This window comes from Ctenocephalides felis, unplaced genomic scaffold (genome assembly GCF_003426905.1).
Source record: "Ctenocephalides felis isolate EL2017-DRISC unplaced genomic scaffold, ASM342690v1 CF-g0.4_SCAFFOLD_01886, whole genome shotgun sequence".
NCBI lineage: Eukaryota > Metazoa > Arthropoda > Insecta > Siphonaptera > Pulicidae > Ctenocephalides > Ctenocephalides felis.
The window spans coordinates 95459775-95486576 of record NW_020538040.1 but is presented as its reverse complement, the minus strand read 5'-3'; the positions used below and the strand labels follow the sequence as shown (position 1 = coordinate 95486576).

Here is a 26802-nt window from a genome sequence, read left to right as displayed (position 1 = left end):
TTTCGGGAAAAAAATCCAAAATGTTTTTTGAATCATTCGAATTGAAAGCTTTGTTCTATCAAAACTGTCATTTTTTACACTTTCAGCTCTTTATATCTGAAACGACTGTGCCTGTCTTTGCCAAAAACTAATCACCATGAATTCTTATCAATACGAATTGAATGTTTTTTGAATCATTCAAACCGGATGCCCTGTTTTCTCAAGAACTTAATTTCCTGTTTATTCACTTTTTGCTTTCTATCTCAGAAACGGCTGGACCGACTTTCCCCAAAAACTAGTCAATTCAATAGCAGTAGACTCGAAAACGAAAAATTGTATCCATACACACACACACACACACACAAACATGAGAAACCTCTGAAACGCGAATATATGCAAAACGTTCCACTTTCGATTTTTCGACGATTATAATAACTTACCCTGCGGAAAGTTAAAAAAAAAACTACTAGTTGTAGTCAGAGCAACATGCTCCGGAGAACTCATTACTACCATATGAACTTGTTTTTTGTATATGAAAGTACATAGCAAACAGACTTACTCATTAAAGTGGAATCTGAATTTGTTTTTGATTTATGAAATAATGTCAAGATATTCAAATTTACATGATGTTTAAATTATTTAAAAACATGTTAACGGTAACATTTTTAAATATATTGTTAATTGACAATTTTACTATTTATACTGAGTTCGGTGCTAATAAATGTAGTTAGACATTTTTGTAGTTGTAAAATAATGTAAAAATTCCAACGAAATACCACAAATATAAAAAATACTTAAATCTTATACCGTACCGTAATATATACATAAAATCTTTATTTGATAAGTTAATTTTTAGTTATTTTTATTATAGTTATTTTAATCCGGTTTTAAAAATAAATTGCTAATAATGAAATATGTTGTCGTAACGTTTAACAAATAAATTTTAATAGTAGGCTATTATTTACTTCTATCTATAGCTTTTACAGCATTCAAAAAATACTACAAGTAATAATATAAAACATTTTATTTTAATACCAATGAATTTTTGCAAGTTTGTCAAATTACATGAGGAAAATCATAATAATAAAGTTTTCTTTGTAAAGTAGTTTTTTTATATTAACTATCCTGTTCACACCAATGTGAATTTTCTCAAGTATTCTAAAAGTCCGCCGTATTTTATTCTATTAAATAATGTAATAAAACAAAAATTACTTTTTTATAAAATACATGGAAGAGTGGAGTAGGTATAGAAATGTTTTATATTTAAGTATGTATATAAAACAGTAAACATTTAAAATTCGCATATACATTGTTTATTGTAAAATGAAAACATTTTCATATAAATATATCTACACTTGGCGACGTAGTAATGCTTATAAGTCTATATATATATATATATATATATATATATATAATGTTAGATTTTTGAATTAAGATATTATATTTATATAAAAAACAAATGTATTTTAGCAAGTTTAATTTCATTTTCATATCAATACAATTCCTGAATAATAATAAAATTAGATACAATATATAAATATTTTATCTTAAAACAAATAACATTTTACATTTATGCATCTTGAAGGACACCGTATTAAATCTATCGCATATTTTCCTAAAGATATGATGAGTTAATGAATCTAAAGATATCTAATATAACAAACAGATTATCTTATATACTAACTCACTTCCAAAAAAGAAATTTTATACGAAGATCACAAACAATATTATATATTGTGTAATACTATACGTGTTTATTTCATTGTTGAATATGTCTTTTACTCATTTTCACAATTATCCATGTATTCACTGTTTAACACTTTAATTCACTTTAATTTATAGTAAAAATTATTTTGATTAGAGAAAATTATATAATATATACTTATGAATTACTTTTTATGTCTAACATTTGGCACGTGGCATATTAGTTTATTTCTTCAGATTATGTGTTGGGTGACTTAATAAATATGAATTGTAATCTTGAAATTGTTCATCATGAATAATTTTGTTTGTATTCTATAAACATGTACTGCACATATGTATTTCTTACTCTAAAGACATCTAATTTCAACAATTGTAAAGATGGTAATATATAACGTAATTAATTAATTTCCATTGCCTTTTCATCGAATGTATCATGAAATAAAATTCGGTAAGAGTAGTTTTATTGGTTCATAAACTTGTAAAGTGATAATGAAATTTTTACGATGCACATAAGCCCAATAAAAATGAATTAAATAATCGAAAAAACATAAAAAATAAATCAATAATTAAAATAATAAAAGTAAATTTGTTAAGTAGACAAATTAGATGGTACCAAGTTGAATTAAGTACCTTAAAGTACTTTGTTACAGAGGCTATATGAAATATCTATATTAATATTTATAAAAAGTTTTGAGCCATACAATCAAATTAGGACTATAATTCAAAATTGCCTTTTTATAATTTTCATACGTAATATAAAAAATGCGAATGAATATTTTTTTGACAAAATTTCATCTAACTTATGACTGCAATTAAATTTCAATGTGCATCTTAATCAAGAAATATATAGTGCTATTACCCTTTCGCTATAAGTGAGGCGTCTAGAGACGACATCGACATGACTATAGACGACATGGGAACACAAACACAAATTGTGTGTACAGGTTTTAATTTTTAAACACATTTTCATTGATAAAATCATTGAAAAATTATAGAATATGTTGTTGTGTCTGGTCCGTTCAGTAGCATTGGGGGGCACCCTGTTCCGTACAGCAGCGCCACTCCTGCGGAAAACCCTGTTGTAGCGAAAGGGTTAATACAATTGTTTAAAATAGATTCTTTAATACTTGATACTTGATACTATGTTAATAGCATGTTTATGCATAATCAAGTCTTGTGAAGAGTTAGTATTCGAATTTTGAATCGAATTTTAATATTTGACACATTTCATTGGCTTCTTATCATAGACCTTACACATTACATACTTTAGACTGGTCCTTAATATGAATGTTTTCTAATTTCCTTGGTCCCAGGGGATCAAATGCTTTCCAATTGATAAAACAAAATTCTATGGAAGTTTTAAGTCTTAATATTAATTTTAAGATGGTCCGCACTCCAACCAAAGTTTCCTATTTCTTCTTCCTGAGTGACTACTTATTTTAGGAAATATAAATTTTTTGTTGTAATTTTTTACGGTCAAAATAGGCAAATACAATATATTCTCGAAATTTTTATTCACTTATAAAATTCTAAGAAACAAACGAAATTTTACTCATGTTATTTCTATAAGAATCTTTAGTCGGAGTGCGGACTACCTTAAAATTAATATTAAGATCAAAAACTTCCAGAGAATTTTATTTTATCATTTTTGAAGCAATTGATTACTTGGGAGCAAAGGAATTCAAAAAATCCATATTAGGGATTACCCTATTATAGATGTATGTATCTAACATTTATGTATTATAAGGTCTATGCTTCTAATACTAATTCAATAACAAGTATAACAGATAATTTCATGTTTATCTGATTTTCTTGAATTTTTTGAAAACAATTTCAAAATTACAAATTCATGGTTAAATATTTTGTTAAAACTAAAACAAAAACCATCGTTCTCATCTTGTTAAATTCGAGAAAAAACGACTAATTGTAAGTTTTTTGTTTGTGTCTAATTATTCATGAAATACATGTTAAAACTAATTTTTAACATCGAATTGAGCATGGCACGTACGATTAAAAATTAAAATTGAATTATTTCGAAGTATATTTCATCCGTCACTTTTTCACTGTAGCATTCTTCCATACATTCGGCATATCACCAGATCATTCACACGTTGCGCGTATCACCAGTCTCAAGGTCAAGGTTCTTGCTGGACCTGAGGAAAGAAAATTAGAAATTAATGCAATTTGCTCATATTTAATTTGTATATACATGTAATTTATTACTTATATACTTAGAAAAAGGCAGAGGAATAGCAATTATTACAAGAAAGGTATAATTTCAAAGCGAGAATTATAGCATTCTAGATCCTCCCTCCCTGAAGTAATGACTTAAGGCGGTTTCAGTGGAGACCAAGAGATAAGCGGAGGTTTTTTATATACTTAAAATAAAAATAAATGTAAACAAGAACCATGTGGGCCGATGCAGTTTTAGATTCAACACAAATATTTGCTATCTTGCCTTCAGCACAATGGAATCTATGGATTTACATTTGTGTAAAAGTGTAGTGTGTTCATGTGTTAATAATTGTTCTTCATTCTACTGAATGGTGATCAAGAAGCAGATCGAAACGTATTAATAAATAAATCTTAATTCACAATTGCTTTAGTTTTTTTTACTTGGTGTTACTGCCCGAATCAACGTAACTTATGAAATATATATCAACACCAAATTCACATACTCTAATATTAGAACAATATTACAGTTTTTTTTATTTTATATACATTTATATCTATCCTATTTTTTAATATTTTACGTTCGATGCCTTTCTGCATCATAAATTTTTTCTCAATATAATTCTTGATCAAGTATTTCGTCTCAATCATACCGTATAAAGTGCCTCTACTTTTTGCACGGCATTCCCATTTACTACTTTTTCGGTTCATTTTAACTTCTCCATTCATTTTCAATATCTTTTAGGTACCTGTCGCCATTTACCAGAAATCACAAAATACTAAGCACATCATTCATTTTTTTTTTCAAATATAATTTTTAATGACGCGTATTGCACCTATATATTAGAAACTTAAAACATTCTTGGTAATGAATTCTTTGATTTTGGTATCTGTTACTATTATATACATATGAAACAAAAAACAACTAGTGGTATCTTGCCTTAAGGCAAACTGCAAGAACCTCTCGTACCAAAAATTGAAATTTTTGAAATATTTTGAAAGCTGAAAAAATAGGATTTGGAAATTATGGAATTTTTGAAAAAAAAGTTTAATATAATTTTTTTTATAGTTTGAAATCTTTTGAATACATTTAACTTTTTTTTAAAGCAATCGCGCTGCTTTGCTGTTTTAATGAAAAAATATCAAAGCGCGTAAGCGCCGCATTGCAGTCTCACGGATAAACTTTGATACGGAACCCATGGAAATGTAAAGAAAATTTGTACTTATTAAGATCTCTATAAAATATTTGATAATCTGATGTGCATATGTTTAATGTTAATTTTTACTATATAGTTAGGAAATGTCATAAAATCTAAATTCTATATTTTTAGAATTATTAATTGGAGCGTACCTTAAACCAGATCAACCTTAAACCATACGATTTTATGGTTGTTAAAATTCTAGTTAAATGTATTTGATGATTGAATATAAAAATTCTACAAACTTATACTTTAATATTAAAAATTATTACTTTTATTATATATTTACTCCAATTATATAATTAAAAGTACTGGATCAATTTCACTCTCGATATTGAGATATTCCTATATCTCAAAACAATAATATATGTATTCCTTACTTTATAAAATATAATGTATGAATTAAATTGTAAAATAATTTTTATAGAATGTTTGATCATCTCATAAGCAAGAATCTGCTAACAAAGCAGGTAGATAATGTAGTTCACTTTATATTCAGGTAAATCCAGTTGTCGCCCTTAACTCTCCTTTAACCCCTTGTCAGGTCAATAGTTATTATCTATATTTTTTATTTTATTGCTTCGAGCAAATGCATGTACTTAACTGTCCTTTAGTACAGGTAAAATCAGTTTTGTCGTATATTTTACTTGTTATTTATAGCTGTAAATTTAAAATTACCTGCGTTTTCACAGTTGGCCCGCCGTCAGCCCCGCGCGACCCTGACGACAAGATCAGACTTGCGTGTGGGTATTTGGGTGCATCGTTTCCCCTTCAGGATTCCCAGCTATCTGGTTGGCTGGAGAGTAGTACTGAAAATAAATTATGATCCATTAATTACAGAGCGACGATTAGAATTAATAAAATAGAAGATTTTAGAAAAATGTTTTTAAATATTTTAAACTTTTAAAATATATAAAAATATAACTTTTTGACTACGATAAGCTTTATCTGTTATCTTCCTCCGCAAAATTTTGAACGCGCCTTTCTCGAAAATGTTTTTGAAGTAAAACTTCTTTAGGCACTAGGGTGGTAACTCAGAGAATATGCAATAGAACGGCGTTACGCCACAAATACTGATTGTGGCTATTAATGGCGTCATTTGAAATGAGTGCATGTAATTGGTTATATTGTCTTCTCTAAAGTATATCGATATCGATTTTGAAATGTCAAACGTCAAAAATGTTGAGGTAATGTAATGTGAGAATCTCTGAATTTCAATAGCATTTTTACACAGTCAGTCAGCCGTAAATAGTTATTATAAGAAAAACAAATCAAACCCATTGAAAAATGCAAATTTTTGTTTTATTAACTGTAATTGCTATATATCTTTGACTACACTAAACTAAAATATTTTTAAAAGTATAGCAAATATTTCATAACTATAACTAACTATAGTTGGATATATTCATACAGTTCTAGCTCTTCTTTCTACTAAAGCTCTTGAAAATAAAAGGGGTAAAATTCAAAATCTAATATTATTTATTCGAGGGAAATCTATATATATATATATAAATGGGGCACCTATTAATAGTGGGTCTAATCAAATGCCTCCAATTGAAATAGGCATAACCATAAAAATATTATGATAAATACATGAGATGTAACAATAACTATTGCTATATATATATAGATATATCATTTTATCGATCAAGATGTTTCTTGATATGTTCGTCAGCAATTCCATAAAAAAAGTCTTTGATACAGATGGCTTAATTCACATGTGTTTGAAAAGTTGGTCTAGCTTTGTTATTAAGAAGACTGGTGTGCATTAGTAGTGTTACTATTTACCAATAACTATCATTCAAAATTCTTATGTGAACCTTACACTCACTCTTTTTTTTCGAGACGATACTGACTGATTTCAATTTCTACTAGACCGATTTACATGAAATATTTTTAGGGTTCACTTTCTCTTCGTAAGACGTTCGTTTCTAAGTTCTGATTTGTACTGTTTTTAAAAAAAATCAGAATATCAAAAAGTTTGACTTTTAATTTTTAGACATTCGCTATTTCGCAAAAAAAAAACTTTCCTGCAGTTCATACCATTGAGATAGTATTCTCGATTTATAATTAATATATAGTTTTTTCCTTCAGATTATTATTATTAATTGGATGACTAAAATCATGGCCAATTTTTGAAACTTACACTTTATCAACTTTTAGAATTGAAACTTTATAACAGTTTTTTTTTTGTATTTTGAAAACATCTAATAATAACATGTAAAAAACGTAGAGGTAAAATTTTGTTTACTCTTTACGGTCTTTTAAAAATTCTAGAGCTCAAGATGTACTCTGTATAATTGTTTCTATTTAACGTCCAAAATTCCGATAATAATATCGATTTTATAGAAAGCAATACCAATACATAAAAACAATAATTTTTTTTTAACCCTCCGTCGGTCGGATATTTATTCACATTCGAACGGTTGGAGTAGTCTGGCTGGACCACCATTCATTTTACATGCATTTATATGGGATAAATGAGTTTTTGGTGTCTTATATATTAACGATTATTAGTAATAAATATTTATAGTTTTGATTTTTTCTTTTTCTTACCGTCTTTTGCATGTGTTGAGCTTGCTTATAATAAAAATATTATATATTATATTATATTATATTATATTATATAAAAAAAATCTAGGAATATAAAAAAATCGTAGCTTTTTTTGTTAATTTTTCTGTTTTATATCAATAAAAAACAATATTTATTCTTTTTCGGCGGCTTTGAAATGAATATGAAATTTAAATGAAAACGAAATGAGGTGCGTCGCCTTTGAAATGAGCTGTAAAATTTAAGTTGAAAATATAATTTCACTACAGGTTTGCCAAAAAAATTTTGGAACGCAGTACGAGTAGAAAAATTGTTGATAATGTGCGCATTACTCATACGATTTTCAATGTTTGCAATGACCAATAAGTTTGGTAGATTTTCAAGGAACTCTCGTCGTGAAAATACTAACATTCATATTACAACACATAGCAAAAAATATATAAAACGCAGTTTGGAAAGAAAATACCAGAAAAAAGACAAAATACTAGTTTACATATATCAAAAAGCGTATATTTCATACAAAATGTATGGGTGGTCTAGACAGACCACTCCGACCGTTCGAAGTATAAAAAAGTTAATATCCTTATAATTATCCTTCTGTACATTTTTTCGTCCTGAATTTCTCATTGATAGACAGCTGATGAAATTTTAGGAAAAGTCAAGAAAATTCAAGTCGATAGGACTACTAGAAGTATTTTTTTTTTTTTTAATTGAAGTTGAAAAAAGTCTGGCCAGGCCACTCCGACCGACGGAGGGTTAAGCTACTCATGGTAGACAAAATTAACAAAACCCTTATGCCATACAATTGTCGTTAATAATCGATTTTGAATAATGATTTAATAATCTATTATCAATTGGCCTATGAATGTGTGCCTATTTACCACGTACCCCGACGCGTCCGTTGTCGAAATCTCGTCCGCCCGCTATGGTGAGCCGCGCCTTGGCCTTCATCGCGTCCGAAAGCGGAATCTTGGCGCGTGCGGCCTCCGTGTGACTCTTGTAGCAGAACTCGAGTAGCGCAACCGCCAGTGCGACGAGCAAGCCGCCTATCAGGATGTAGAAAATTCCGGCTACGTTGCTCAAGGATAATTCGTTCCGGGATGCGTCTTGTTTGTCGCCGTGCCTGCACTCGGTCCGGTCGTACCACCATTTATTCGAAAGCTTTGTTAATTCTCCGTTCTCCTTTAAGGATAATATTTCTAAATTGACGCTCTCCCTAGAAGAATAAATTTGGGTGTTAACATAGTTGTTAATTGAAATACTGGTTCAGATCATCATTTGATCTTTCGTCATTACATTTACAGCACACACACAAAAAACAAACGTACGAGTATACTATATGTGTATATGCATATAATAAATAAATATTCATGGATAGTGCTGCCCTAGGGCAGGTCCGTGAGCTGAGATTCGGGGAAGAATAGTTGTGACACGATTCAGGGAAAAATAGTATGAGAGATTTCTCATTGCCATTTCACATCGCAGTACCCGAAATGGGCAACTTTCAATTGGAAACATACTTCTAATTTATATTTTCGAGTGAGAATGGACATCGCTACCGCACAATATCAGGTCTTCCAGAACGCGGGCTCGAACATGCTACGCCATGGAAGACATTGTCTATATATGTATATGTATATATATATATATATATCTATATATATATATATATATATATATATATATATATAAGGCAGCCAATTTTCTAAAAAATGATGATTAACGATAATGTGTCATAAAAATATTTGCAAGAGTTAGTTATTTTATTTAGTTAGTTATTTTATTTAGTTAAAAACTGATTAGGTTAAATACATACTGATTTTTAACTTTCCGTAATGTATAGTACATAATCGCAAAAAATGGAAAATGAACATTTTTATGTAGCATTTTTACAGACCTTAGAAAAAAAATGGATATATGTGTGTGCGTGTACGTGTGCGGATACATATTTTTGTCAACGATTTGAGAAACATGAATTAATCGATTTGACTGAATCAAAAACATTTGATTCGTATTGATGAGAGACTTGCTGATTACTTTTTTGCTAAGGTGATTCTAGTCGTTTCGAAGATACGGTGCAAAAAGTGCAAAAAAAATTGCAATTTAGTTTGGGAGCGGCCGATTATAATGATTCGAAAATATTTTGTTTATGTTGGCGGTGTGAAAAAAATTTATACAAAGATTTTCGAAATTATTAAAAAACATTTTTCTTGTATGGATAGAATTAAACCTCTATCGGTTTCGGAGATTCAGAAAAAAATGGTATAAGCTTGTCAAAAGTGATCATTGAACCTATGCACATCAAATTATCAGATATTTTAATACTGAGTATATAAATTTATTTATCATTTTGAGATTTTTTATTCTTAAAATTTACTTATATGATTTTTCAAAATATTCTTCACATGCATCAATCGACTTGAATGAGTCAAAATCTTCAAAACTTTCACTTCGTACTGACTGCGAGACGTTTTTTGCGAAAGACTCAGGCGTTTCGATGCAAAGGGTAAAAAAATGATGGTGCAATTTTTTATCGACTTCAACGGTTCATCTGATTACATTTTGATTGCGTTGACGTTGTGAACAAATAATTACGTTTTGAAGAAGGAAGTTCTAGCAGTTTCAAAATTTTGAAAAAAAAAATCGAAAATTCAAATTTTCAAAAAATATCAAAAATAACTAGTTGTAAGTGGCATTTTGCCTTAAGGCAAGTTGCTAAAACTTCGATAGTTCTAATAATTGACTTCAACCGAAATTGAATTTAGATATTTAGATAAAATTTTCAACTGTTTATTTCAAAAATAAAGATTTTGCTCTCACTCAAATCCAAACATAGCAATTTCCAATTGATATCTCTCAAACACATTTATAATATCGTTTTGCTAAATTCTAAGAAATGGCTTGTTCCGTCGTCTTGCCTAATCGTGTCGCCTTTATCGAGTTTATTCCAATGGATTCTAAATTTGTGAGGAATGAGATTTTGAATATGTGATATTTGTGTAGAGAAAAAAGTAAATAATTATTATCTTAAAATATTTAAATAATAGTACCCATAACTATGTGTTATGCAAATTATAATAAAGTGTAAGTATCTTGGCTTAGTATAAATAATATCAGAAGGAATAGTATCAACATTCGAGTCAATTTTAGGCAATGTAATGAATAATATTGCGCAGTTTCCATAGCAAAATGCTGTGTATTATCTAAAATAATAAATATATGTAAATCGAGCCCGTTGAATTTGTGGACAACACAATGAATATGCATAGAGTTATTCAAACGTTGCGGGCTATGAACTGCCCTCGATTCTTCCGCCCTGTAAATAGAATATTTTTGAATATAATTCAGCCGTAAATATGCTCGTTAATGACTCTATTAGAATTCATTATAATGAAATTTAATATATTTCGTTGCGCTCGCCAAGTCTTCTCAGCTCTTTCAACCGCACCCGATTTAGGTTTTTATGAACGTTTTTTATGCTCACGGATGTCATAAACCTAATGTTTTTATACTTTTATTTGCTAATTCCAAAGTTATTAATAAACACTTTTCGTAATTTTATGTTCAATAACATGTTTATGTAAGTGAAAACGTTAATTATTATATTAAGTTTTATAGGTATAAGTATGTAGGCATGTTCAATAGTTTATTTGCAACTTTAATAATCATATAAATAATTTACTTGTTATTTTGATGATATAGTTGTATATAAAAAGTAGAATAAATTGTATAACATTTGTGTGGACGATTTTGAAATTGTTAATGAACAATAACGTTACTGATGTCCACTTTGTACAGATACAGATAGATATGTGATATTGTTCATTAGTTTAATTGTGGTTCTTTTATTTAATAGTTGTGAGAGTTTTGGTTAGATTTTTAGATATTTTCAACCCATAGTGTAAGCTATAATAATCGCAAAAAATCGAAGATGAAAATTTTTGCACATCTTTCCGTTTCAAAGATTTCTTATCATTTTGGCATACCTTAGAAAAAAATATATGTATATACGTATGTGTGTAGGTGTGTGTATGTATGTGCGCATACAATTTTTGTCGACGATTTTGAGAATAGATCAACCGATTTCAATGATTCAAAATTCAATGATTCATACGATTCCTGTCGATGGGAATACCTGCTAATTAGCTTTTAGCTCAGACAGGTCCAGCCGTTTAGAAGATATAATGCAAAAAGTGCCAAAAATGGTAACAAAGTTTTTTAGAGGACCGAGCTTCCGAGTTGAATGATTCAAAAAAGATTTTGTTTGCATTGACGATATGAGCAACTTTTTGAATTTTTGGGAAAACATGTCCAGCAGTTTCAAAGATTAAATAAAAAATGTTGAAAAATGGAATATGGCGGTCAAAAATGATCATTAAACATATGCACACCAAATTACCAAATTTTATAGAAATTTTAATAAGTACAAATTTTGTTTATTTTATATGGGTTCCGTACCAAGATTTATAATGTTTTATCATTAGACTGCAACGTGGCGTTTACGCGCCCCGATATTTCGTCTGTAAAATGCATAGCTATTTTGCGCTATCGCCTTGAGAAAAGTTCCAAATTTTCAAAAAATTTAAATAACGGTACGGCAAGCTCTAGCAAATTTTCTTTAAGGCACGATGCGATCGATGCTCCACAATTATCAATACATTATAGATAATAATAGACGAACTATTTAATGCTACTTATTATAATTATGTTTGTGCTTTATCATTACATATAAGTTAGCAAAAAAAACTATTACATATTTATTTTTACACTTCTCATTTTACATTTGTCATTACACTTTGCTTAACAAGACACTTTTGTAGTTGGTTCCTTCATCGTAAATTCAGTTAGGATAATTTATTTCTCATTTTAAACTTTGAATGAGATAGTTTCTATTATAATATTAATATTATGTTTTATATAATATATAAAATACTGTATTAGCTCCTTACAGGTTCGAATATAATATCAGACATAAACATTCAAATTGTGACAGTATTGTCTTGACATCGAGTTGTCGCTTTATATCATTCAAACGATTTATACCATATAAAGTTTGAGTTATAGATTTATAATTCGATTGTTTTTACCAATTCATTCGTGACGATTAAAATTTGTTATATTACAATAGAAGTAGCGCTTTTTAACTTTTGCCGAAGAAACTTTACCGTCATCAATTGTCTCGCGAATTTCGTTGGCAACTTATCATAAAATGTTTGAAGCCACACAAAAACAAATCCGAACAAACTGAGCAACATTGTTTCTTTAACAGAATCAATAATGCTTGGTTACAATAGGATTCCCATTCCTTAGCTAACAAACATTAAAGTGTTAAGAAAATGGTTTGAAAACAGAGTTCCTTCAGTAGAAATGTTCGTAAGGCGGATTTTGTTCAATACAATATTAATGAACGAACAAATGTATAACTCTGAGACGTGCAGCTCTGACAATTCTTAATGAGTTTTAATTTATTAAACTCAACAATATCATAATTAATTCAGTATTATGCGCACGATTTCAATTCAACGCTGGATGTAATACGTAAGACATACAGACATATAGAGTTTACATGAAATATTAATTTGAATATTATGTGTATGTTCGCACGATTATTTTAAACGTATGAGAACATTCAAAATGTGGTCGACGATATTTGGAATTATGATACACTATTACTGAAGATATTTAATTTAGCATTACGTAACAATTCTTCCGAGTTGAATGTGATATCAATGCAGATATCCAAGTATTGTTTTTTATTTTCTACCTATTTTAATAAGACCATTAGTAGTTTTAACCCTTTTGCTACCGATGTCGACCTTAGACGGCACTCCCGTAGCGAAAGAGCTAATGAGTACAATTCGTCTGTTAGTTTTTAATTTATCTAATGATTATTTGGCTTCTTTGTAGATTAATAGTTAGAGCTAAGCAATTTAAATCGAAAGTTCATTACCTTCAGAAGTATTCTGGTTCGATACCCGCATTGGACAGCTTAATTTCAAACAGTTTTGACATTGGTTTTCACTTGGAAATATGAAAATAGCGATGGGTTTTTAAGTGAAAATAACTTTAGCTCGGTATTGCTGCATCAATAAAAAAAATTATTTGTATTAGCGGGAAGTCCCGTGACGCCGGACGGCACCAAGCACCGGACACTTTATTTAACACGCATTATTTAAGCGAGTATAAATCTTTTAATTTTAAAATACAAGTGAAAGGGGCATGGAGGGCACACAGGTACAGGATCACGCGCCAAGCCTCGCCTGTGACGCACACGGCCACGGCGAGAGCAACCCTTTCCTGTTTTAGGCGCAAAATCACGGCGTCACTTAAATATCAATGGAAGTAATTCTAGCATATTCATGCATTTACATCTGAGTGGTATGCAAAGATAAAAGTTGTACTTGATTGTTATCCGTAAAATGGTAGAATATCATTAGATCTTTTAACTAATTTTAGTAGGTGCCATCAAATGAACGAAAATGTCTGTCCCTTAGCACCGGACACTAAGTCGTCCCTTAGTGCCGGACAGTAAACATATTGATATTTCTTGTGAGAATTTACGTAATTTATTCCAATTATTTAATTTTATTCTGTATGAGTACTAACGGTCACTACATACCCACATTTTTCGTATTATTAAGCTTATGAATGTACCAGCTGAGAGCATCGGTGTGGCCCAGCCGAAAGGGTGAATTAATAGTGACTTTTTTTTTGCAATATCTAAGAATATTCGTCAAAGACACATGTGCAGATATTCCAGAGCCTGGATATGACTACATATGTGATCAATGCAGGTTATTTTGAAATGTCCGGTACTAGATGCCACTGTTTAGAATATTATTTTTTGATAGCCAAGTTTGATTGATAGTATTAGTTATTTTTCATACAAGTTTATTATTGCAAAAATAAATAATGATAAAATTATATATTTAGCCTAATTTTTTCTTGAATAATTTGGTCTTTCTACTACTTTTCATAAACGTTTCTAATAATTAACTTCTTTTTGGGTAAGTCATAGGGTTATAGGGTAAGTACTACTAGTAGTCGCAAAAAATCGAAAATAATTATTTATTCATACCTTCTTGTTTTAAAGTTTTTTAGACATTTTGGCATACTTTAGTAGAAATGGATGTATGTGTATGTGTGTGTGTGCAGTTACAAATTTTTGTCGACGATTTTGGGAACACGGATGACCCGCTTCGAAAACACGAGGCAAAAAACGCAACGGAACATCCGATTTGAATGATTCAAAAAACATTTTATTTGTATTGACAAAGTGAAGAACTGATTTAGAATACGGCGCAGAGTTTACGCGCTTCGATAATTCGTCTTTAATACAGCTATGCAGCTTTGAAAAATAAATTCAGGATTTTCCAAAAATTTTCAAAAAAAATTATAAATTTAATTAAAAATAAATTTCCAAGATCCATTTTTTTCAAAGTTTTCAAAAAATTGTTAAGTACAAATATAAAATATGGTTCCAGCAATTTGCTTTAAGACGATTTGAATTTTTACAGAAATGATCTATGTTGAGTGAAAGGTGAAAAATCGACTATTACTTAGTTTAAATATTCCATCATAAATGTTTCAATTGCAATAATTTTAAAATGTTTCTTTCTCCGTACAATGTTGGTATGTGGTGTTATCTCTGCGCTACATTAAGGCACAGTACCGTGAACTGTAAAGAGGGAAAGAAGCCGAGATGTTTTCCCATTTTTCTAAACATATTAAAAAGTTATTTTCCATAAAACCGCGCAGCAATAATACGAAAGCACTTTACCATCATTCCGTTCGCGACGCCACGCCGTGCAGATTTTTTAAAATCTTCTTAAATAAAACATAAACAAACTCCGCTTTGTGAATTTTGCATATTTCTCTAGTTATTCACTTTACGATTTATGCGGAGACTTATAAAGCATTACCGAGATGTAAATAGAATTGATAGATATTATAGATGTTCATATATAGTCGATCCATGGATAAACAAAACAATACTATCCATGTATGTTGCAATATAATGAGATACTTGTAGATACCCTTTTTAGCTGGTAACGTAAAACATACATTTTGTGTATACTTCTAAATGCAGTTAAATATATATTGATTAAATACTTCCAATTTTTTATTGAGCTTTTCTATAGATGCTATAATTGCAATATGATACGGATAACATAGAACAAAGCATGAAGTTTCTCATGAATGCAAACAAAGCATTGAATATATAATTTTTAAGTAAATGTAAGAACAACCATTAAAAACAGACATCTCAGCTAGTAAAAACAAAACTAAACTAATCGTGCCTTAATGCAAATTGCTGGAACTTTCCGTAACGCAATGAAAAATTCGACAAATATTAAATGTTTTTAAATAAATGATTATAATTACTGTACCTTATATATGTTTATAGAAAGGTAAATCAATACAAAACTTAATCAATCGAATTTAAAATAAAGGACATTGTATAATATTTATAAGAATTATATAAACTGAAGTGCAAAGTTAAAATTATTCATTTGTAGTATATAATTGAGCTTTAGAACGTTAGCTAGAAAAAAAAACTATCAAATTATTTTCGATATTAAAAAAAAAATTTTTTGAAATAAAAAAAATATCCTCCAAAATCATTCGTTTCGTCAACACAAGTAAAAAGTTTTCTGAATCATTCAAATCGGATGCTTAGTTCTCTCAAAAACTGCCATTTTCTGCACATTTAGCACGGTGCCTTCGAAACAGCTGGACCTGCCTTTACCAAAAACTAAGCGCCACTTCTCCCCGTCATTCTGAATTGAATGTTTTTTGGATTATTCAAATCGGATGCTCCGTTCTCTCAAAAACTCGATTTCTATTTTCTGCCTTCTTTGCTCCGTATTTCCAAAACGGCTGAACCAGCCTTTGCTAAAAAAATAATCAGCATATCTTCTTATCAGTAGGAATCTAATACTTTTGAACCATTCAAATCGGTTGATCTTGCGCCCGAAAACGTGGACAAAAAATTGTATCTATACACACACACACACACACACCTACATCCATTTTTTATGAGGCCAAAATGTTCAGAAAACTTCAAAACGTGAAGAAATGTTAAAATTTTCAATTTCGATTTTTGGACGATTACGATTACAATAACCTACGGGACTCTCTACGTTTCGAGTTTCAATTTGACTTTTCTTCAGTTCAAGCCACATACAATTATCAAAAGTTATGTTTAACAGTCATAATTTAAAATACATTCATATATGTATATATATATATATATATATATATATATATATATATATATATATTTAATTTGAAAAAAAAAAATGAAATAAAAATAATATAACGTGAAGTGGGATTCAAAAGTCCAATTTAACTTTGAGCAATTATATAATGAAAACCAAACCGACTATATCACAACAAATAACGCATATCAAACAAGCAACTACTTTGTCATGTTCAGTAAAACTCCCACCTAGTTCATTATTGTAAAAATGTGTTTTTTTCTGTTTTTTTTTTAACTTCCCGAAGGAAACGTTTATGTTTTCATCAAAAAATCCGATTCGCTAATTTTATGTTTTCTTGACGTTTCAAGCCATTCTGAATCGTATGAGCCCAAGTTTGGAAAAAGTATGTGTGTGTGCGTGTATGTGAACAGATTTTTTACCGTAAATCAACGTTTTCTCAAAAACGGTTCGACCGATTTCCGAAGCCATTCGATGTATCTCGATGAGGACTAGCGTTTCTGAGTTTTGTGAGACGATCGTCCAAGCCGTTTCTTTATAAATAGCAGAAAAGTGAAAAAAAATTCGTCCACGTTTTAGCCCGCAATTCTGAATCGATTCTGAAAATTCAAAAACCGTTCAAAAGATATTGGTTGGGAATCGTGCTGATTAGTTTTTGGTAAAGATCGGCCGGGCGTGTTTTCTTGTAATAAAGTTTAAAAAAATAAAATCGACGATTTTTATGATTTTTTTTGACCGTAGATATCATAGCCTTCTAGATCATACTAAAATATTACTGCCCTACGACAACTTGTTTATCTTTAGAAATTCGTCAAAGTTTGCAAAAATTGATAACGTTTTTTTTTTGGCTGTTGTCAAAATTAGACCTTTCATCGACGTTTGCTCAAAAACGCCTGAACCAATCTCAGAAATTTAAAAGCCATTCGATGTATCTTAATGAACACTATAGTTTGTCAGTTTTGTGAGACGATCTGCCGAGTCGTTCCTTTGTAATTTGAAAAGAGTGTTAAACTTTTCGTCCACATTTAAGCTCATTCTACCGAATCGATTTTAAGAAATCAAAAACTGTTCGAAAGATATTAGTTGCGAATAATACTGATTAGTTTTAGGTGAAAATCCACCGATCCGTTTTCTTGTAATTAACTGTTGAAAAAAAAATTTAAGCCGATTTTTTGATTTGTTACCTGGTTCTTTTTACCCCATTGGCGGGTATATTCACAGCTATATTCTTCAACCAATGCAAAATATAAATCTCTTGAAGGAGTGCAATTATTAAATATTTTTTTAGCGATAATCATTGAAAACTTTGAAATAATTGGTGGTTTGCTGGCTTGCACAGCAGTGTCACTCCTACGGTAAATACTCTCGTAGCAAAAGCTTTGATATTAAAAATATTTGAAATTTTTAAATATAATATTTTATATGCGGTACTTTTAATTAGTAAAATATGCTTTATTGATATATAACAAATGCGCTTATAAATTCTATTATACTATACACAAAAATTATACTTTTTCGAGTTATTTCACAATGATTTTCTGCTGCTATCCGTACTGCTGCAAAACACGATAGTATTTATACAGAACAGTACCGCGTTTTATAGAATATAACGCAATAAATTTCTGCAAGTGGCGGTTCATAAAAATATCAAATTTGAAGCTCTCTCCACTTGCGGCCTTTTGCATCACATAGCAGATACATGACAGGTAATATTAACCGGATTCTGTTCCTATCAAATCCTATGGTGAGTTTGTCCGACATTTCCCCCGTCTATTGTCGCTGTCACTCTGTCTAACATAGTTCGAATTCCTAAGTGTAATGCCGTTTTGATAACACGAATACCTGCCATGGTACTTCAGGTACTACAGGTGACGGCAGCCTATGAATAATGCTGTTTTGTGAAATATACGTCGATGATAACACTATCATATAATTAATTCAAAATTATTTATTAGCATACATAGCTATAACTCAATAGTTCACGCGCACGAATAATATAAAAACTATTTTTATTATAGTTACCTAAAATGTTACATATGTATAATATATATTTTATGCAATACTCCTCCAAAACGGTTTATCCGATTTTTATGAAATTTTATAATCACGTGCAGTATGTCATAAAATCGGTCAACATCTGCTTTTCATGCCCCCAAATGTGATAAGTGTTGGCCACTCTCAAGATTTTTTTAATTTCTTGGACCAACTTCTTTTATTCTATTTTTTATAATTTGTTATTTGTAAAAACACATACGGCCCTAAATTTTCACTCTCTCTACCACAAATTCCTATTTCGAAATAGCCATTTTAGTAACCGTATAGTTTTTACCACGCTCTAAGCTAATTAATATTTTTATTGAAATTCGATTATGTAACCTATGAAAAATCTTAAATTTAATTTCCAATAAGCTTATTTTTAAAAGTTGTCCACCCCTACCATTTATTTTTTTAATTTTGGTACAATTTTTTGCATATTTTTTACAATGTTAAACTCAAAACCACATACGACTCTATTTTAAAATTGTAGAAATTGAATATTAAAAATTCAAAGTTACCACAGTTACTTGAAATTGAGAAACTAGAAACTAGAAACTAAACAAATCTATGGCAAAACTGAAAATTTTTCAGTGTTTTTGATATATTAATCCATTCGTTCCAAAAAAGTTTGCATGTATATGTGTACGGGTGCCAAAATTTGACCTCTAGTCCGCGTTTTCAAAAACGGCTGAATCGATTTGGAAAATTTAAAAGCCATCGGATGGAACTCTGAACATATATGTTTTACATTTACACGTTGCTAGATTTCAATATGTATTGATTATGTCGATTTTTACACATATAAAGAAGTTTTTGCAACCATAAAAAAATCCGACTCGCTAATTTTATATTTTCTCGACATTTCAAGCCATTCTGAATCGAATGAGACCAAATTTAAAAAAAGTATGTGTGTGTGTGAACAGATTTTTTGTCGTAAATCGACGTTTTCTCCAAAACGGCTAGACCGATTTAAAAATTTAGAAGCCATTCGATGTATCTCGATGGGGACTAGCGTTTATCTATTTTGCGCGGCGATCAGCTATGCCTTTTCTTTGTAAATAGCATAAAAGTGAAAAATTTTTCGTCCACGTTTTAGTCCGCAATTCTGAATTGATTTTGAAAATTTAAACACCGCTCTATAGATATTGGTTGGAAATTATGATGATTAGTTTTTGGTAAAGATTGGCCGGGCCGTTTTCTTGTAATAAAGTTAAAAAAAAATCGACGATTTTTATGATTTTTGTTGACGGCAGATACCATAGTCTTGTAGATAATATCAAAATATTACGGCCCTACGACAAGTTGTTTAATTTTAAAAAAATTTCAATGTTTGCAAAATTAGACCTTTGATCGACGTTTTTTCAAAAACGCCTGGTCCGATTTCAGAAATTTAAAAGCCATTTGATATTCTCAATGAGTACTATCGTTTGTCAGCTTTGTGAGACGATCTGCCGAGCCGTTTCTTTGTAATTTAGGAAAAAGTGTTAAACTTTTCGTCCACATTTAAGCTCATACTACCGAATCGTTTTAAAAAATCAAAAACTATTCGAAAGATATTAGTTGGGAATGATACTGATTAGTTTAAGGTGAAAATCTACCGAGCCATTTTCTTGTAATTAACTGTTGAAAAAAAAAATTAAGCCGATTTTTATTGAACTTTTTTTCGCGATATATATCATGGTCTTATAGAACTTACTGAAATATTACGGCCTTACGACAAGTAGTTTAATTTTAAAAATTCGTCAAAGATTGAGAAACTGAGTAGTTTTTTGACGTTTGTTAAGATTAAAATTAGATGATTTACTTAGTATAACGATAGAGTACTTGGTCTCAATGCACATACTAAACCATTAAAGTCCTACGGCAACTGGTTCAATTATAAAGATGGTTGATTTTTGAGAAATTGCTTTTAGAATATACTTCGTGTTCGTTCGTTTTCAATTATGTGTAGTAAATCTTGTCGGAATACTTTTAATCACTCATAAATTATTTTTTATTGATTATGTCGATTATTTACACATATCTGGAAGTTCATGTAACTTAATACCAACTAGTTATAATTGTTTTGTGAAAAAATATTGAATGTCTTCACTAAAATGTTCTATTATGCAAAAATGTATCATTAGAACAAGATCGATATATCTACTATTTGTTGGAATAAATTTTGATGAATCTAGTGAATATTTCGAGTGATTCCTAGACCTTGCTCGTTCAGACGACCATGACTAGGCTAATCAAATCAATGCACTACTTTGATCTGTGTAACTTACGATCTTTCGTTTCTGATCTTGCAGAAGTTGGTGAAACATTTTCGAAGTAATAGATTCTGACGTATTCGCCGACTAAGCTCGCCGCCCGTGCCGCTTCTTTATGTGAACTTTGGCCCCCAGGGAGAGGGAGCGCCTTGCCTCTTATCAATCTGTATGTGTGGACTTTTCGCAGATTTGCATAAGAAAACTAACTTCGGATATGCGCTAAAAGTCGCGGCAGGGATCACAAATGTAAGTAAGGAAAGTTTTCGATTATGTGACAAAAGTTACAAATCAATCTATCATCGTATATATATATATATATATATATATATATATATATATATTATAGAATTTTATGATATGAGTGGAACGAATATTAATTGTTTAATATGAACAAAACAGCACTCAGATTTGTTTAACACAACTTTATTTTATGATTATAGACGTTTCGAGACCATGGTGTGTCTCATCTTCAGTGTAATTTCAAAAACAGTTACTTATATACTACACATTCTTTAATACTTTATTTAAATTTCATTTAATTTTTGATATACAAAAAACACCAACTATTCCTTGCAATGCTTGACACAGTACTAAAGAAACATATAACACTTACAGAAATATTCTAAACAAATTTGAAGTACTTTCTAGATGGAGACAGAGAGGGTATCATTATAATGTAAACAAAAGGAGTGCTATCGCATACAAAAATCGATAAAAATGAAAAAACAAATTAATTTATTGAAAAGAATAAGATAAATGAAAAAATTTATAAATTATTAATGATGTTTATATAAGTGTCATGTAAAATATTTGTGTCGGTTCTTAGATTTATGCTATTGTTAGTCCGAACTATTAACATTGATTCTGCCATGCTCCGTTTAAATAAGTCTTTCTCATGGAATAAAATTTGGGGATTGTCAAAATCAAACTTATGGTTGTTGATATTAGCATGATCCACAAGTGTACTTTTAAATTTTTTGTTATCTATTTTTTCACATTGTAATTCATGTTGCCTGAGTCTCTTTTCTAAGTTCTGGCAGGTCTGGCCAATATAAGAGCAATTACAATCCAAAAAATTTACTTTATAAACTATATCTTTCTTTTTTGTTAATGGAGTTTCATCTTTAATTTTAGAATATAAAAATTTTAATTGTTTTAATGGAGAAAAAGTAATACGAATATTGTGTTTTTTGAAAAGTCTTTTTGATAATTGGTTAAAATTATTATCAAGATACGGAAAATTAAGGAAAAAAGTTTTTTCAGGAACACTTGTTTGGCCAGGCTCTTCCGGTTTCTTATCAAAAGGTTCAAGTAATTTTGCGACTCTATTTTTAATAATTGGACAAATTAACTTATATGGAAAATTATTGCCAAGTAGGATCGTTTTAACTAATTTTATGTTTGTATCATAAAACAGGGGATCAGATAATAAAATAGCGTGATCTACAAGATTTAGAATGGTAGAAATTTTTATATTGAGAGGAACATGCGAATTAAAATTAATGTATCTCCCGGACCAACTATCTTTTCTGTACCAGTCTGTATAACATACACCGCCTCTATTAATGAGTTTTACGTCAAGAAAATGTAACGTCGAATCATTTTCAAGTTTCTGAGTGAATTGTAAAAAAGAATTGTACTCATTGAATTTGTTGAAAACATTATCTATATCTTTTTTATTAAGTAATATTAATGTGTCATCGACATATCTGAAATAAACCATAGGTTTGGAAGGTAAAGAATTTAAGACATGATTTTCCAAATCTTGTAATACTAAATCCGCCAAAACAGGACTTAATGGGCTGCCCATTGGACAACCTCTCTTCATCGTATAATATTTTTTATTAAAAGTGAAATATGATGCTTTTAAAAGTAATTCTATTCCTGAAATAAAAATTTCCATCGGTAAACAAGTGAATTCAACTATTTGCATCCATCTTTTCTTTATCCATTCCAGTTAATAGAACATATAAAACATAAAGTAATTCCTCCTGATTGTTCCTTTATGAGTCTTGACGTCATTAATTTATTTAATAATCTTCCGCATTATCTAATTATTACAGCTATAAAGAAAAGATGGATGCAAATAGTTGAATTCACTTGTTTACCGATGGAAATTTTTATTTCAGGAATAGAATTACTTTTAAAAGCATCATATTTCACTTTTAATAAAAAATATTATACGATGAAGAGAGGTTGTCCAATGGGCAGCCCATTAAGTCCTGTTTTGGCGGATTTAGTATTACAAGATTTGGAAAATCATGTCTTAAATTCTTTACCTTCCAAACCTATGGTTTATTTCAGATATGTCGATGACACATTAATATTACTTAATAAAAAAGATATAGATAATGTTTTCAACAAATTCAATGAGTACAATTCTTTTTTACAATTCACTCAGGAACTTGAAAATGATTCGACGTTACATTTTCTTGACGTAAAACTCATTAATAGAGGCGGTGTATGTTATACAGACTGGTACAGAAAAGATAGTTGGTCCGGGAGATACATTAATTTTAATTCGCATGTTCCTCTCAATATAAAAATTTCTACCATTCTAAATCTTGTAGATCACGCTATTTTATTATCTGATCCCCTGTTTTATGATACAAACATAAAATTAGTTAAAACGATCCTACTTGGCAATAATTTTCCATATAAGTTAATTTGTCCAATTATTAAAAATAGAGTCGCAAAATTACTTGAACCTTTTGATAAGAAACCGGAAGAGCCTGGCCAAACAAGTGTTCCTGAAAAAACTTTTTTCCTTAATTTTCCGTATCTTGATAATAATTTTAACCAATTATCAAAAAGACTTTTCAAAAAACACAATATTCGTATTACTTTTTCTCCATTAAAACAATTAAAATTTTTATATTCTAAAATTAAAGATGAAACTCCATTAACAAAAAAGAAAGATATAGTTTATAAAGTAAATTGTTTGGATTGTAATTGCTCTTATATTGGCCAGACCTGCCAGAACTTAGAAAAGAGACTCAGGCAACATGAATTACAATGTGAAAAAATAGATAACAAAAAATTTAAAAGTACACTTGTGGATCATGCTAATATCAACAACCATAAGTTTGATTTTGACAATCCCCAAATTTTATTCCATGAGAAAGACTTATTTAAACGGAGCATGGCAGAATCAATGTTAATAGTTCGGACTAACAATAGCATAAATCTAAGAACCGACACAAATATTTTACATGACACTTATATAAACATCATTAATAATTTATAAATTTTTTCATTTATCTTATTCTTTTCAATAAATTAATTTGTTTTTTCATTTTTATCGATTTTTGTATGCGATAGCACTCCTTTTGTTTACATTATAATGATACCCTCTCTGTCTCCATCTAGAAAGTACTTCAAATTTGTTTAGAATATTTCTGTAAGTGTTATATGTTTCTTTAGTACTGTGTCAAGCATTGCAAGGAATAGTTGGTGTTTTTTGTATATCAAAAATTAAATGAAATTTAAATAAAGTATTAAAGAATGTGTAGTATATAAGTAACTGTTTTTGAAATTACACTGAAGATGAGACACACCATGGTCTCGAAACGTCTGTAATCATAAAATAAAGTTGTGTTAAACAAATCTGAGTGCTGTTTTGTTCATATTAAACAATTAATATATATATATATATATATATATATATATATATACATATCAGAATGGTTCTTAATATTGATATTTAACTTCCCGTAGGGTAAGTTATAGTAATCGCAAAAAAATCGAAAATGAAATTTTTTATATATCTTTACGTTTCAGAGGTTTCTGAATATTTTGGCATACCTTAGAAAAAATGGATGTATGTGTGTGTGTGTGTGTGTGTGTGTGTGTGTGTGTGTGTGTGCGTGTGTGTATGTATGTGCGGATACAAATTTTCGTCGACGATTTCGGGAACACGAATCAACCGATTTGAATAATTCAAAAAACATTCGATTCGTATTGATAAGGAAACGTGCTGATTAGTTTTTGGCGAAGGCAGGTCTAGCCGTTCCGGAGATACGGGGCAAAAAGTGCCGAAAACGGTAACTCAGTTTTTAAGAGAACGGAGCGTCCGATTTTAATAATTCAAAAAACATTTTACTTATATTGACAAGATAAAGAATTGATCAAATTTTCATAAAGGCAGGTCTAGCGGTTTCGGAGATATAACGAAAAAAGTAAAAAAAATGCCATTTGGCAGTCAAAAATGATCATTAGACATATACACATCAAATTTTCAGATATTTTATAGAGATTTTAACAATAAGTATAAATTTTGTTTACATTCCTATGGGTTCCGTACCAATGTTTACCCGTTAGACAGCGACGCGGCGCTTACGCGCTTTATATTTTGTCTCTATGCATTTAAAGCAGTACGATTGCTTTGAAAAAAAGTTCAGATCTTCCAAAATATGTCAAAATAAAGGAAACATTTTTTTAAAAAAAAAAAAAAAATTAAAAAAAAATTTTTTTTTTTTAAATTTTTTTAAAAAAAAAATTTTTTTTCAAAAAAAAGAAATTTTTGTCCAATTTATAGTTTCTCAAAAATCTTATTTTTTCGAAGTAAATTTTTTTCAATTTTTCAATTTTAATCGTTTTTAAAAAAAATAAAAAATTTTGGTACGGGAAGTTCCAGCAATTTGCCATAAGGCACGATGCCCTAATTGCCTTAAGACAGAATTCCACTTACAGCTAGTTTCGAATTTTTCTGCTCCCAAGGGCTCAAATGCTTCCAAAATGATAAAAATTGTAGTAAAGTTGTAGCTCTTAATATTAACTTTAAGATAATCCGCACCCCAACCAAAGTTTCTTATGGAAATAACATAGGTAAAATTTCATTTGTTTTTTAGAATTTTATAACTTCGCGACAAGTGAATCAAAATTTGAGAATAACATTATATTTGGTTATTTTGATCATAAAAAATTACAAAAAAAATTTGATATAATATATAAAATAAGAATGTATTTACTTAGGAAGAAGAACCTAGAAACTTTGGTATGAGTGCGGACTATCTCAAAGTTAATATTAAGAGCTTAAACGATCAGAATTTTTCTGATCAATATGTAAGTATTTGAGCCCCTGGGAGCAAACAAATTCGGAAATACACATATTGAGAACTACACATATGTATATATACATATATATCCCAGAACTCAACGCCAAGTCGCAACGGTGAATGATCGTAATTGTCCTGAAAAAATTATCCTAGCTTTTGAGTGCAACCTAGAGCTTTGGCGAAATTGTGACCATTTTACGGTTGTTGTGGTTTATTTTTATTACTTTTGTTTATTAAAACTTTTGAACTATAATTGTGAATAACATTTCTAGGACCACAGTCAAAAATAAGAATACAATTGGCCCGGGTTTTCAAGAATTTAGACTTTTTGTTAAACTCAAAATCGATCTTTAACTCAAAATTTTTAATTCATAGTTTAAAAGATATTAATTCTTAATAGCTCTTGAAACAATTATATCATTATTTTTGGCTGTGGACCTAACAGTGTCATTCTCGATTATGGTTGCAATGATTTAATAAATAAAAGTAATAAAACTACAACAACCGAAAAATAGTCATAAATACACCAAAGCTCTAGGTTGCACTCAAAAGCTCATAATTTACAAACAACTTGAGATATTGTTTTCTAATTTATTATGGAATTTTTTTTCAATACTTTCACCCGTA

General features: G+C 29.7%; 1 protein-coding gene across 1 annotated transcript in view; it reads right to left on the bottom strand.

The window, feature by feature from the left end:
• Positions 1 to 3763: 3763 nt before the first annotated feature.
• Positions 3764 to 26802, bottom strand: part of LOC113378426 (glutamate receptor 1-like) — a 263910-nt gene continuing 240871 nt past the window's right edge. Inside the window, exons 13-15 of the mRNA XM_026618953.1 lie at positions 8500 to 8821; positions 5733 to 5863; positions 3764 to 3836 (exon numbers count right to left, since the gene is read on the bottom strand). Coding sequence (XP_026474738.1) covers positions 5786 to 5863; positions 8500 to 8821 — 400 coding nt within the window. The 3' untranslated portion in view covers positions 3764 to 3836; positions 5733 to 5785. The remainder of the gene's footprint in view (positions 3837 to 5732; positions 5864 to 8499; positions 8822 to 26802) is intronic.